The 13,473-nt window shown below is 47.2% G+C and overlaps 3 protein-coding genes across 3 annotated transcripts; 1 reads left to right on the forward strand and 2 right to left on the reverse strand.

Moving 5' to 3' along the window:
* Positions 1-1,193: 1,193 nt before the first annotated feature.
* LOC147237112 (uncharacterized) lies at positions 1,194-4,211 on the forward strand. Its single transcript, XM_086144285.1, has 5 exons — positions 1,194-1,282; positions 2,693-2,794; positions 3,231-3,398; positions 3,580-3,696; positions 3,781-4,211. Exons 1-5 carry the CDS (start codon positions 1,234-1,236, stop codon positions 4,062-4,064), a joined length of 720 nt encoding a protein of 239 aa, XP_086000411.1. The 5' UTR covers positions 1,194-1,233; the 3' UTR covers positions 4,065-4,211.
* A 1,899-nt stretch (positions 4,212-6,110) lies between these two features.
* On the reverse strand, positions 6,111-8,769 carry gpx7 (glutathione peroxidase 7). Its single transcript, XM_086143519.1, has 3 exons — positions 8,589-8,769; positions 6,570-6,831; positions 6,111-6,442 (listed from the first exon to the last, which is right to left on the reverse strand). Exons 1-3 carry the CDS (start codon positions 8,718-8,720, stop codon positions 6,279-6,281), a joined length of 558 nt encoding a protein of 185 aa, XP_085999645.1. The 5' UTR covers positions 8,721-8,769; the 3' UTR covers positions 6,111-6,278.
* A 2,792-nt stretch (positions 8,770-11,561) lies between these two features.
* On the reverse strand, positions 11,562-12,050 carry LOC147237114 (cilia- and flagella-associated protein 144-like). The gene has a single exon (XM_086165624.1). The coding sequence runs from the start codon at positions 12,048-12,050 to the stop codon at positions 11,562-11,564; it is 489 nt and encodes a 162-aa protein (XP_086021750.1).
* Between the last annotated feature and the right edge of the window lie 1,423 nt (positions 12,051-13,473).

Consider the following 13,473-nt stretch of genomic DNA (forward strand, 5'->3'; position numbering starts at 1 on the left):
CTCAGCCTATAGAATGTCATCACGGATTAATGAGGGTCTTAAAATACACACTTGTGGGTTTTATTTCATTTTTGGTGCTACTAACCGACTGTACAATTGGGGATTTTTTTTTGTAAGTTTAAAATATATTTGGGTATTATTTTGGAAAAATAAGAAAAAAAAACTGTATATAGACACATAAGTATGTACATACAGTATACACACACACACACACACACACACACACATATATACCTGACTTATATAAATGCCTTGGAACAAAATTACCAATATTTTTTATTTATACACAAGTCATTGATCTATGTAAATATTTGTGTGTGTGTGTCTACATATATATGTATGCATATGTGTACATAAGAGTGCATACATACACACGTATAGACACATCCACACACATGCACATATTTTATGTCTACATATGTGTGTGTGTGTGTATATGCAACTTAATGTACAACAGAATGTACAAACGATAATGAATGGCTGTCAGTATAGCATGCTGGCATTACCTGAGGCTGTAAGGCTTTTTAATTCCTCTTCCTTCAGCTGAAGGGAATCTTCAAATCTTTGCACTTAAGACCTTAAAACACTCTATAGCCTTAACTTTGACACTTTATAGTTTTATTTGTATTTCTTATTCTCCCCCCATTTTTTTCCTACTATTATTTATTATTGTTACATTCTACTTGAAACTCTGGCACAACAATGTCCTTCGGAATAAATAAAGTTGTTCTTATTCTTGAGGGTTCATCAAAACACACGTTCCTTAAGCTCCTCGTCGCCGTGCACATTTTTCAGTCCGGCTTAAGTGTCATTGCCATGGCGCCCGCTGATGGTCTTGTGACCGCGTCCCTCTACGAGACAGAATGTGGCCCTCCGGCTTTTACATCAAAGAGTAGCAGCTCGAAAAGATGCGTCTGCCTCCCACTAGACGTCCTAAGCTTCATCTCGCTTCACGCCCCTGGACGGCCAGGGTTTGCCCGCAGGAACGAATGCGGCGGAGCTGGTTGGAGGTTGTTTTAATTAAAAATTTCATCTGAAAGCATCTTCGAGGGATGCGTAGCTCCGAGGGACGGGCGTGTGAGGAATCTCTTTCAAAAGAAGCTCGGAGCATCCGCCCTCAAACCGGTCCCTCGGGTCCGTGCGCATTCTTGAATAGAACGGCGCGATGTGATATAAACCGAAGGAGGCTTCGCTTCTGCCATATCCTCCTCCAGGACCGAGAGGCCTGCTAGAATGAAAATGCTGCTGCCTCTGGCGCTCACCGTAGCGCTGCTCCGCTCAGGTAACTCTCCCTCCGCTCACAGCATCCAATCGACAGATCTTTGATGGGCCGCCGGGGTTTGGAAAGGCTGATATTATCACGCGTTAAAATCATAGGATTTCATGGCTGCAAGAATTCAAAATTGCATTTAAAAAAAAATGAGTTATAACTTAGTTTATATTAACTGGGAAAAAAAAAAAAAAAAAAAAAAAATCGGACTTTTGAAAATGAATTGACTTGCGATTCAATCCTGTGTCTTTACATCTTTTTTTTTTTTCCGTCATTAGTCCTTTTAACACTCTCCGTCCGGAAACACTCGGATTTCTGTGAATATGGAGATGAAAAATACTCAGTACTCGCCGTGGACCGGTTGCCAGTCAATCACAGGGTCACGATTACAGAAAGACACTCACTTACTCATTCGGGGCATTTTTTCCCAATTAAAATGCTGCGTTTTTATGGACTGTGGGATGAAAAACCGAAGGAAAACCCACGCAGATACGGGAAGAAGGTGCAAACTCCACACAGAAAGGTCTCCTTGTTGGAATGGTGAGGACGAAGTACTAACCACTGCATCACCAAAAAAATAGAATTAAATTAAGAAAAAAAAAATCCATATATATATATATAAATATATACACACATATACATATATATATGTGTATGTCAGAAGTATTATCAGCAAAAAATACTGTAGTGCTGTATTACTAGAGCATGGCATATTAAAATACTCCAGTATACTTCATGTTTTCCAAAGAAGTAGAGGAGGAAGGGAGAGATTAAACAAATATATAAAAGTTAAAAAAAAAAAAAAAAAACTGCAAAGTGGAAGTAAAAAAAAAAACAAAACAAAACATGTCCTGGTGAAGTAAAATCTCATGCTGGAAGATCATCAATATCAAATATTCAATCAATATCAAATACTGGTAAAGTGCTGTTGAAGTACTGCTGCAGTTGTAGTACGATAATTTCCGGACTACAAGCTGCTACTTTTTTCACACCTTTTGAACAACGATGCGGCTAATTTGCGGATTTTTTTCGGACTAACGAGCTTGACGTCTCCAAAGCATTCAGCCTCGTCACGTCGGACCAATGAAACGACCGAGAAATTCCGAAGCGGTTCGATTCGGACAGCGTAGAAGGCGAATTTCAATGCTTGAGTGGGCAGGAAGAAGACCAAGATAGCAATCAGATGGAGTACCACAAAGCGGGGATAGAAAACAGATGGATGGACTTTTTCTTTATCTATTTATTTATTTCATTGTCTTTTTTTGGTTTGTTTTTCAACATTTTATCTTATTTTATTATGTTATTTATTTTAGTTCTTTTTAGCCGGTGCGGCTTATATTCAGGTGCGCTCAATAGTCCAGATATGACAATTACTGCTGCAGTAGCATTGAAGTTGTGTATGTTTGTTGTGTGGTGTTGCAGCCGCGGCCCTGCAGTGTCAGACCTGCTCCAATGCCGACTGTTCCAGCTCCATGTCCACCACCTGCTTTGCAGAGGCGATGTGCATATTGGCCTCCGGCCGAGGTGAGCCCCTCGCCAACACACACACACACACACACACACTCCTCAGCCCATCCCCGCTACTGCTCCCTGTTAGTTTTTCTTTTCAATTCCACAATTGTTTGAGGGGTAAATGTCAGGGAAATCTATTTATTTTTCCTCCCATCGTCAGATTTTATATTTTACATGCAGTTACTTTTTTAATTTGTCGAAGGGGGGGTGAGAAATTCTACTGATAAATTATTTAGAAAGGTAAATTAATATCTATTTATAGTGGATACATATATATATATATAGTGGATTTCTTGCTCTATTTCCTGGGTTTTTCTTGAATTTATTTTCTTACATTTTTCAAACAAACTTTCAGATCACGTCATTATTATTATTTTTTTCTTCAAATTTACCGTTCAAAAAAAAATAATAAAAAATTCACAGACTTATTGTCCTTCTGCTTCGGCAGTCACAACCTCTGGATCGTCGTCAGAGTTCATCCACAAAGGTTGCGGGACGGCGGCCCTGTGCTCGATGGCGGGCCACCAAACGTACTCCGCAAATCTGGGCAGTATCAGCATGAACACCCTCGCCTTATGCTGTACCACGGACAACTGCAACCAAGGAAACGATTTGTGTAAGTGCCTCCCTCCCGACATATATCAGCATCCACGGTCAACCTAAATCTGATTTTGGCAGACGGAACACACGCTACTTTCCGGAAGTTTTTCCTAAAAGGGTACAAAACTACAGACAGGTAGCCAAAGTCTAAGATGCAAATAAGGCGGTGGCATTGACGGCCCTCCTTTTCCCCTCAGCCTACGTACCCAGTGACGAAAACAACATGAAGTGCCACACCTGCGACCCAAGCGATGCCAACTGCACCGACACCGTCAACTGCAGGGGGTCTGAGACGTCCTGCTTCCGGGCCAGCTGTGAGTCACGGAGCGGGTCGAGTGGGGGGGGGGGGGGGGGATCAGTGAAGTGACGCGCGAGTAACTGGTGTTTCCTGTCCGCAGTGAGAAGCGGCACCTCCGTCCACGGCTGCATTTCTGAGAACCTGTGCGAGGTGGCCTCCACCCATGGCGGCCTCCCGATGATGCAGTCCCTCGGCCGCATCGCCGGCGGCGTCAGCTGCTGCAGTGGCAGCCTGTGTGACCCCAAGACAGTCACGGTCCCGACCACTTTGGCTCCGCCGCCGGTCACCTGTAAACCCTCGTCCGGCACGGCTGGCCGGCCGAGCCGAGTCCTCCTGGGCGGGACGCTCCTGCTGCTGGGAGCCGCCATCTACACCCTGCACTGATTGTAACATCCACCACATGGAGGGGGGATTTCGTCACGGTCTCGTTATTTATTTCTTATTTATTGTCGTTCGGACATCTGTTTGTCGAAATATTGAAGTGAAGTTCGAGTGGATCTGATTAGACGGGGCTGAGCAGCCGTGTGAAAAAAAAACTAATGTTATTTTAATGTAAATAAAAATAAAAAGCTGAATCACCTTTTCTGGTTTAATCATTTTCTCAGTTCTAATATGCTCATATAGAAAGAGCAGGAATGTGGCAACTCAGAAGCAGATGATTTAAAAACTGCAAACGGACCAAACAGAACATCACCAACCCGCCAAAGAACCAGGATCTGACGGAACCCGGACCGAAACCGATCGGACAAGAGCCACAAGCTGGCAACAGAACAGATAAGGCTAAATTATCTGGATTACAAAAAACACACACCTGAATACACACCTACACATACACAATTTTTTTTTTTTCATTTGAATTCTTTCATCAACTCATTTTCCCAGTTTCTTCCAGAGGATTTTTGTTTTCTTTACATGTATTTGGTTTATTTCTGCTTATTTTAATGCATCATTTTCAGGTAATTTACCATATCATGTTGAGGGATATTTTTACTTTTCTACTTAACAATTAAATTTGATTTGTTGGGTTTTCCAGTTTATTTTTCTTTGGATAATTTCTGGACTCGAAACACACACTAAGAGTCCTACAATCTTTTTAAAAATTATGCATTTTTGTTTTTTTGGATCATTTTTACAAAAATGTGGAGCTTCTCCGCACCGCACAGCATCGTGTCACCTCTGATAATTGAAATCAGTTGAATCACAAGAACTCTGACTAGTTAGGTGACAACCAAAAAAGACAAAGATGACAATGATAAAGGCCAGGTGACCCCAACAATGTTCGGGTGACCCCAACAATGTTCGGGTGACCCCGATGAAGGTCAGGTGACCCCAGAAATGTTTGGTTGAACTCCAGCAAATCAAAGGTGACCTCCAACGACCCCCCAAGAGGGTCAGGTGACCCTCCAAAAAGGCAAAGGTGACCCTCATAAAGGTCAGGTGACCGCAGGTGAACCCCCAACATGTCAGGCGTGATTCCCAATGACAGATGATCCCCCCAAAAAAGGCATTAGTGACCCCGAAAATAACATGACAACCCCAATGAAGGTCAAGCTAGCAGAGCATGGGAACTTAGCGGTTAAGAAGTCATGTGACTTCAACGACCCCCCCCACCGTACAAAGTGTGTTTTCACTTTGAGTCACTAAGTCTGAATATCACACCAGAGGAAGTCATAATGCGTCAAATAATGTGATAAACTTAAAACGACAACAACAAAAAAGACGGACATCCATAATACACAACTATAACCACGTCCGGTCACGTGACCGCCGTTATAATTTACCTTTCGGAGCCTCTTCTTCTCCTTTCGGTTTCCAAACTCAAATGCTTCACATGGTTCAGAGTCCCCCCTCTTTCTAATGTCGTTTTAAAAATAAAAACTCCACTTCGTCCCTTCTTCTCCTTCATTTTCTTCCCATTTCCAGTGTAATCCACTTCCGTGGGTCGCGGGCTCCATCACCTCCCACCTGTCCTGCGAACGCCAAATGCGCGTCACGTGACTTCACTTTCCTTTGCTTTGATTGGATAATTGACGGTTTCAAATGAATCCCATTGGTCTAAACATTTTTTTTAAATCGCGTTCTACCGCTCGCTCTGGTCACATGACCGCACGACGTAGATTCTAGTCAGCTGACTTGTAGTCCTTGTAGTTCTGAGCTGCCAGCGAAACGAAAAGTTTTAAAAAAATCCTAAAATGTATTTATTGATATTTAAATATTTGTCAAATAAATATTTAAAACATAAAATCAACCCTTGGAAATAATGCTGCTATTCAAAAAAGCCAGGAAAAAAGAGAATCTTATTATCACATTGAGTTAAGTTAACAAGAGTGAAAAGAATTTGAGGAAAAAAAAAATAGAAAAACACTAACACAAATAAAGTCTGCTATTCTAAAAACCTATCTTGGAAAATCCCAATTAACTCAGCACAGGTTTGTAATCAAGAGTTGTTTTATTACACAAATCTGAAAACTCGAAACGATCCACCTGAACCTCGTTTGGTATCAAAACTAAATTTCAAAATATTTAATCACACAGGTCAAACAGAACGGAGGATGGGGGAGGACGGGAACGTGGAGTCACGATGGGTCCATCCTCCGGTCAAAGCTCCTCCTTCTTCTTCAGGATGATCTGCCGCACCATCTCGGCCACTCGGGGCCGCAGATCCTTCACCGACACCTTGGGGCCCCAGGCGTCCACCACCTTGCCGTTGACGTCGATGAGGTACTTCCAGAAGTTCCAGTCCGGCTCCTTTCCGGACGTTTCTACATGGGGACGGGAGCGTGGCGGCAATCTCAGTAAAGTCAAGACAGAGATAACCCAGACCGGGGAGAACATGGGGACTCCTCCTGAGAGGATTCCTGACCTTCTCCCAGACCGGTTGGAACTCACCGGCGAGATACTTGTAGGCATTGTTGGCCCCGGTCCCCACCACGGCGATCTTGCTGAAGATGGGAAAGGAGGCGCCGTAGACCCGGCGCACGAAGCCGTCGATTTCCTTGTCGCTGCCTGGCTCCTGCTGGCCGAACTGGTTGCAGGGGAACGCCAGCACGTTGAAGTGGAACGGGCCGAAGTCGCGCTGCAGCTGCTGCAGCTCCTTGTAGTGCTCCTCCGTGTAGCCGCACTCGCTCGCCACGTTCACCACCAGGGACACCTGGAGGGGGCAGACCACCGGGGTCCTCACGTCCTCGCCTGCTGGTTGTCATGGAGACCGCCGGCTCGGATGTCCCTGATTTTCCGGTTGCTTGCTGACACTGGCAGCTTGGATTTATAATAATAATAATAATAATAATTTATAATGGATTCATATTTAAAAATATATTGTCTTTTTTACTATATTATTTGCAACTGTTTCAAGGTAATTTTAACGCTTTTTTCACCTTTGTTTTTTTAATTTAATGACCAACTGCCTGCCATTTCAACATTCTAGCAATTTCATCCTGATTTTAATTTTTTTATTCTATTTATTCATGTAATTTCTTTGTTTATATTTTTTTTGACGTAGCACCATCATGGATTCACCGATCGATTTGATACCTGGCTGAGGAGAGGGGGTGACCGTCGAGCCAGAGGCTGTCGCTGATTTTCCGGACACTTCCTATCACGACAACTTGGATTTTCTAAAATGTATTCTCAGGTAGCTTTTTGGCCGTTTTACAGGTTCCTTCATCCATTTCAGAATCAGGATTACTTAATTCAGGGAAATTTCAAAAAAGGGTTAGAAAAGATATGCATCAATGTAAAAAAATATATAAAAACAATCTAAAAATAAAAAAGGTATTGCAATTTTTTACTATTTTATTCATGACTATTTCCAAAAAATTGACTCTTTTTTCCAGGTAATTTATTGACCAACTTCCTGCCACTTCAACATTTTGGCAATTTCCTCCTAATTTTTAATTTTTTATTCTATTTATTCATGTGATTTTTTTGTTTATTTTTATTTTTTTAGATGTCGCACGATCACGGATTCACCGATCGCTCTGATACCTGGCCAAAGAGAGGGGGTGACCGGCGAGCTGGAGGAAGTGAAAAGAGCGCGTGGGCCTCCTCAGGTGGGTGTTAGTGGCCAGGTGAGGGCGGCGTCGCCATAGAAACGGCGTGTTAGTGCAGGTTAGAAGGTTTCGGTGGAGGCTTCATGCGTCAAGGGGAGGGAGGGACTCTGGAAGGAGGGGAGAGCAGAGGAAAGTCAGTGTGTCGGTGCTGCCATCTAGTGGCTTGGAGGGGAACTGCATGCGTCAGAAAGGGGGGGAAATATACTTTTTTTTTAATTTTAGATTATTTTTTTTTTAATCAGATGGGAATCATTTAAGAGGGAGTAATAACAGAAAAACTCTTTAATGAAACTCATCAAATAACTTGTAACCTGACAGACTCTGACTCAGCAGATTGAGGGTCTTGGGGTTCACACCCCCCAATTACAGGCATTATTGTTTTCCACTAACTTAACGATAAATATTTGATCTTGTTAATTGCGATTACATAGCGGGTTTACAGAATTTAGAATGTCAAAAAAAAAGTTTTATTTTGTAAATGGGTGATGACGTCACCATCGCATCTCAAATGACGTTGTGGAATTTGATGTTTCCGGTGGAAAAAAAAATTCAAAACAAACAAAAATTCTCAAATAGAATCCAATTATAAAGGGAATTAATCCCACGTATTTTCGTTGAGACTGCTTAAAAAAAAATTAATAATAAAAAAAGAAGAAACCAAGATGCAGGCTGGAGCTTCAGAGGTGCCACGTCGAAACACGTTGAGCTGCACCTCAACGAAAACAAACAAAAAAATCATGCATCGGTTTAGCGGTGTAAAAAAAACACACACACACACACATCTCCATGCAGCAGCTGCTCTACACCCACGGGAGGTTACCCCAAAGTTCCCCCGTGCAGCGGGGGGACAACTCACCGCTCCCCGGTACTTGTCCAGGGACACCAGCTTCCCGCGGCTGTTCACCACCTTGAAGGTGTAGAAGTCCCGCTGTTTGGCGCCGGCGAGGCCGCAGAGGGCCAGCAGGGCGGTCAGCAGGCCGGGGAGCATCTTCAGCCCGAGTGCCAACGCAGCAGCGGCCGCAAAGGAGGAGGAGGAGCAGGGGGGCGGCTTCTTCTTCGTCTGCTCAAGGCTGGAGCTCTGTCGCCCCCTGCTGGTGGGAGGTGGGCACTGCAGGCAGGTTAACCTGAAGGGGATGGCTTATAAAATATATCTATGTAAATAAATGAAAAATCATATTCAGGATAATCTTTTTTTTATTGATTCTAATCTAAAAAATATGTTTTAAATATATAAAATGTTGAATAGTTTTATCTTTTTTTCAAATCAGCAAGTGCTTTTCCCCCACCTATAATAAGAATAACTTTATTTATCCCGAAGGAAATTGTTGTGCCAGTTTCAAGTAAAATATAATAAATAACAGTAGGAAATTGTATAAACAGTAAAAAAAAAAGGGGGGGAGAATAAGAAATACAAATAAAACTATAAAGTGTTTTAAGGTCTTAAATACAAAGATTTTGAGATTAACCCCAGACTGTCGTTTTAGAAAAGAGTGTGCTATCTAATCTATGATCAAAAAGAAGCTGGATCGTCAAGTGCATTAGTTTTATTTGGACCAACCGACGCCCGTGATGTAGGGGTGTGTGTGGCAGAGGAGGGGGGGGGGAGCACAGTCTGCAAGAGGGCGTGCGGCTGAAGCAGGAAGTGAAGATGGACCTCCATCGCCCGGGGCGACGCCACGAGAACTCGCATCTGGCTCCGGTACGGGCGGAGCTCCTCGTGGCTGCGAAACCTCGGGGCCAGAGCGGGACGGTAACCCGGGAGGAAACGGGCGGCCCGCGGAGGTGGAACGGAGGCGGGATCCGAGCGGCGACCTCGCGATGCCGGCGCCAACCAGCTAGCTGGTCTCGTTCTTGATCAGCGACGGGAGCCTCACGCGGTTCAAGTGTAGCAGGATGTCTCCCTGGTAGCTGCGGTGGTGCGGCCCCTCCGTGGCATAGAGCACGCAGAACCCCGTCGGGCCCCTGGAGGCCGCCTCCTTCCGGCGGGCCGAGGGCGGCGCCGGCGTCTTCCCGACGTCCGCCAGCTTGCCCATCACGGCGTTGGTGCGCTGTATCCGCTGGTTGACCTTCTCCTTCATCTGCTGGTTCCCTAGCTTGCGCTCCTCCAGCATGGCGTGGACGCTCCTGGCGCTCTTGGTCAGCGAGCGGTCCAGGAGCTCCGCCTCCTTCTGCACTTTGGCGTGCCGGGCGATGTCGTCCAGCCTCATCTTCCTGTTGCACTTCTTCACCTCGGCCTGCCTGCGCTCCAGGTCCCGCGGATCCAACGCCTGCCCGCGTCTGATCCAGTGTCGCAGCGGGTCAATCTCCTCCCTCTCCCACTGCCTGACCTCCTCCTCCGCCTGCTTCTTCCTGCGGATTTGCTCCAGGTGATACTCGGCCACCGCCTGGTTGTGGCGCCGGCGTCCGTGCGCTTTCTCCCGCTCCTCGCGCAGGGCGTCCTCCACGTCCTGCTTGATCTTTTTGGCCTCCATGTGATTGTGACGCTTCATGGCCAGGGCCTCCTCCTGCTTGGACTTGATCAGGGCCAGGTTTTCCCGGTGGGTCACTTTGTTGAAGGTGCTGGGCGACACGGGCCGGTCCAGCCTCTTGCGGTCGCTCGCCGCCGCCGCCGGCGCCGGGTCTTGCCTCCGGCGGTAGGCGCTCGACAGCGGGCAGTCCGGCCTCGTGCAGTCGGCGTCGGATTTGGTGAAGATAGCCAGCCACTCCTGGAGCGTCTCCTCCCGGTGGCTGGGGTCCAGCGGCGCCACGTGCCAGCCGATCTCGTGAGCCTCCGTCAGCGGGTGCTTGTACTTCTTGTTGGGCGGCAGCTGGTCGCGGCAGAACATCTCGATGAAGGCCGGACACTCCGGGACCTTCTCGGTGGGCCGGTTGCACAGCGGCTTCTCCGAGATCACGCACATCTTCTTGTTGAACTTCCCTGGGTTGATCTGGAACTTGGTGTTCAGCTTGATGTTGTTGTTCTCGCGGCGGATCACGTCCGTCAGGATGGCGTCGTAGTGGACCGGGTCGATTTCCTTGTTCGATCCCATGTTTGAAAGCAGAGCTGGCGAGAACCCGGTGCGTGTTGAGCTGAAAACCTGCGACCCGACGGGACGGATCCCATTTATAATGTTCACCGCCGCCGGGCAGCACGCCGTCCGCCTGTCCTGAACACAGGCCGCGGCTCACAGCCGTCGCCGGCTGGCCGCGGGCCTGTGTGGCTCGGGGGCTGTGATGCTCTGCCATGTGTGTCGGTCGACATACGGGCGGGAGCGGGCGCGTCGAACACACAGGTTTATTAACCAGCAGCAGAACCCGTTCACAGTGACATCACAGAAGCGTGGATTCGGGTGAGCGACACCACAGTTTCCCCTATGATTGGGCCGGGACGGGGGCGTCTTGGCCCCCCTGTGGTAACAGCTGTACCACATCCCAGACACACACACACACACACACACACACACACGCTCACAGGGGGTACTTCTATTTCCCATTCACAGCTTTGCTTCCCCTTTAGCCCGGCGGCTGTCGTTCACCGCACACCCCGAACATTCACGCTCAGTGAAACCAGATGTCCTCTCCCTTTGTTGCGTTCCTAGCTTCCCCCGTCCTTGGGTTTGTTTATCACAGCTGTCTTCGTACACTAATCTGGGGTTGGAGGCTGCGATCATCACAGCGGGAGGCTATCGTGTGACTATGTGCGGCGGCGGCGCGCCGTCTGGAATATTAGTCGCAAAAGGCCACGTGTGCAAATATGTGCGTGTATGTTAAATATTCATTGTTTACAATTGCAATGAGGGGAAAGGGACAGTAGTCCTCACCTGGCGCCTCGGCGGCGGGTGCGGGACGCTCACTCCTCGGCGTCGCCCTCTTCGCCCGCGTCTTGTGGCGCTGCGACCCGGTCGTCGTCGGTCGGCTCGTTCTCACAGCAGGACGGTCCGTTGTAGTAGCTGCTTGACAAGGGACAATCCTCTCTCTGGCAGTCGGCGTCGTTCCCGCTGAAGATCGCCATCCACTCCTCCAGGGTCTCGTCCCTGCCGCGAGGCTCCGAGGCGGCGGCGTGCCAGCCGATCTCGTGGGCTTCCGTCACCGGCTGCTTGTACTTCTTGTTGGGCGGCAGCTGGTCCCTCTGGAACATCTCGATGAAGTCGGGACACTCCGGGACAATCTCGATGGGCCTGCAGAGGGGCTTCTTCAGCAGAACCAGCTTGCTTTTGTTGAACTTCCTCGGGTTGATCTGGAACGTGGTGTTCAGCCGGAGATTCTTGTTCTCCCGGCAGATGATCTTGGTGAAGATGGCGTCGTAGTGGACCTTGTCTATCTGCTTTTTGGATCCCATGGTTGAGAACCAAGCGCCGGCTCCGGCTAAGGATCCCATTTAAAATTTCCAAGCCGGCTCCCCCGAGCGTCGGGATTCCGCTCCACAGACGTCACAGGCGAGCACACAGTCGCCGCTGCCATCTTTTTGCCGCTTTTCACTGACATTGCCGCTGCGTACGCTCTGACAGGCAGCACCTTTAGGGCTCTGTGATCACATGACGTCGACTCTCCGACGATATTTTAGAAAAGCAGGGCGGCAGAACCCAGACAGAATATGTTACTCCGCCGCCGGGGACCTCTCATGATGACATCACAGATACAGAGCATCCGCGTGGTGACATCACAGCGTGGACGGCGTCGATCAAGCGCTCTCCTGTTCGCAGAATGTAGCATCATAGAGGACAAAGAGAGAAGGGCTAAAATAGTTCATCTAGAACCTGACAGCGGTTGAGTTTCTGGTGGTGGAACCCACAGCGGCTCCAATATGAGGAAATAATAAACATCAAATCAGGCGTTCTTCATCGTCTCACATCTGGGGGATGAAGCCATTTTTCAGAGATCTACTCCACTGGTCGGCGAAGAACGTTCAGGTGTGAACTCTGACTGTTCTCCAATCACAGCTCCACCAGCAGCACCTGCTTCACTCCATATTCACATGTGCTCATGATGGAGGGCCAAGAAAAACATGTATGAAGGTGCCGAGAGAAGAGCTGTGGTGCTGTATGAGGAACTCTGGAGTGGCAGAGACATTACAGTGGTGCAAGACATGTATGCTTGGAGTAAAGAGTGCCTCATGGAATCAGCTCTTAAGCCATTCTCGTTTGCAGACTGAAGGACAGTCTGGCCGATGAGGTTATACCATGAACTATGATGTTTGCAGATGATTTTGTGATCTGCAGCAAGAGCAGGGGGGAAGTGGAGGGAAATCTAGAAAGTTAGAGGTATTCACTTAGAAGGAGAAGGATTGAGGTTTGCCCCCAGAAACCGGAATATATGGTTGTGAATGAGAGGGACTCCAGGTGATGTTACATCTGAAAGTGGAGACAGAGGTGGTGGAGGGATCGTAAAGATCAAAAGTCCAGAGCAGCGGAAAGTATTGAGATGAGGTTAAGAAATGTATATAAGGTTGGATCGGGTGGAGAAAAGTTACAGGTGTGATATACTTGTCTTTGTCTAATTTAAAATGTGACAGCCTCTTTAAAATGTACAAAAATACCACTATGAGTCTGTTTACACCTTCTGGTCTAATACCACCATGTGTTTACATTGTGTTAGCATGTGCTAGCAACCAGCAAACCCAGATTAGCCCAATTGATGCATCCGCTAGCAAAGATTAGCCATTTATTAGCATTAGACCAGCAAACCTCAGTGGACGAGACAGATTACTTTCAAACACTACCCGTTTACTTCTGTGGTATCTTAATCAGTTTTTTTTATTGTTA

Source organism: Fistularia commersonii, chromosome 1 (assembly GCF_037954325.1).
Source record: "Fistularia commersonii isolate RoL2024-O1a breed Wild chromosome 1, RoL_Fcom_v1.0, whole genome shotgun sequence".
NCBI classification, from domain to species: Eukaryota; Metazoa; Chordata; class Actinopteri; order Syngnathiformes; family Fistulariidae; genus Fistularia; species Fistularia commersonii.

Excerpts from the sequence above, each read along its gene's own strand:
- LOC147237114 (XM_086165624.1), bottom strand. The coding sequence starts at position 12,050 with ATGGGATCCAAAAAGCAGATAGACAAGGTCCACTACGACGCCATCTTC.
- LOC147237112 (XM_086144285.1), top strand. The coding sequence starts at position 1,234 with ATGAAAATGCTGCTGCCTCTGGCGCTCACCGTAGCGCTGCTCCGCTCA. Across the intron at positions 1,283-2,692 it reads CGTAGCGCTGCTCCGCTCAG|CCGCGGCCCTGCAGTGTCAG; the intron begins GTAACTCTCCCT and ends GTGGTGTTGCAG. Across the intron at positions 3,399-3,579 it reads CAACCAAGGAAACGATTTGT|CCTACGTACCCAGTGACGAA; the intron begins GTAAGTGCCTCC and ends TTTTCCCCTCAG.
- gpx7 (XM_086143519.1), bottom strand. The coding sequence starts at position 8,720 with ATGCTCCCCGGCCTGCTGACCGCCCTGCTGGCCCTCTGCGGCCTCGCC. Across the intron at positions 6,832-8,588 it reads TGGACAAGTACCGGGGAGCG|GTGTCCCTGGTGGTGAACGT; the intron begins GTGAGTTGTCCC and ends TGCCCCCTCCAG. Across the intron at positions 6,443-6,569 it reads TGCCTACAAGTATCTCGCCG|AAACGTCCGGAAAGGAGCCG; the intron begins GTGAGTTCCAAC and ends GTCCCCATGTAG.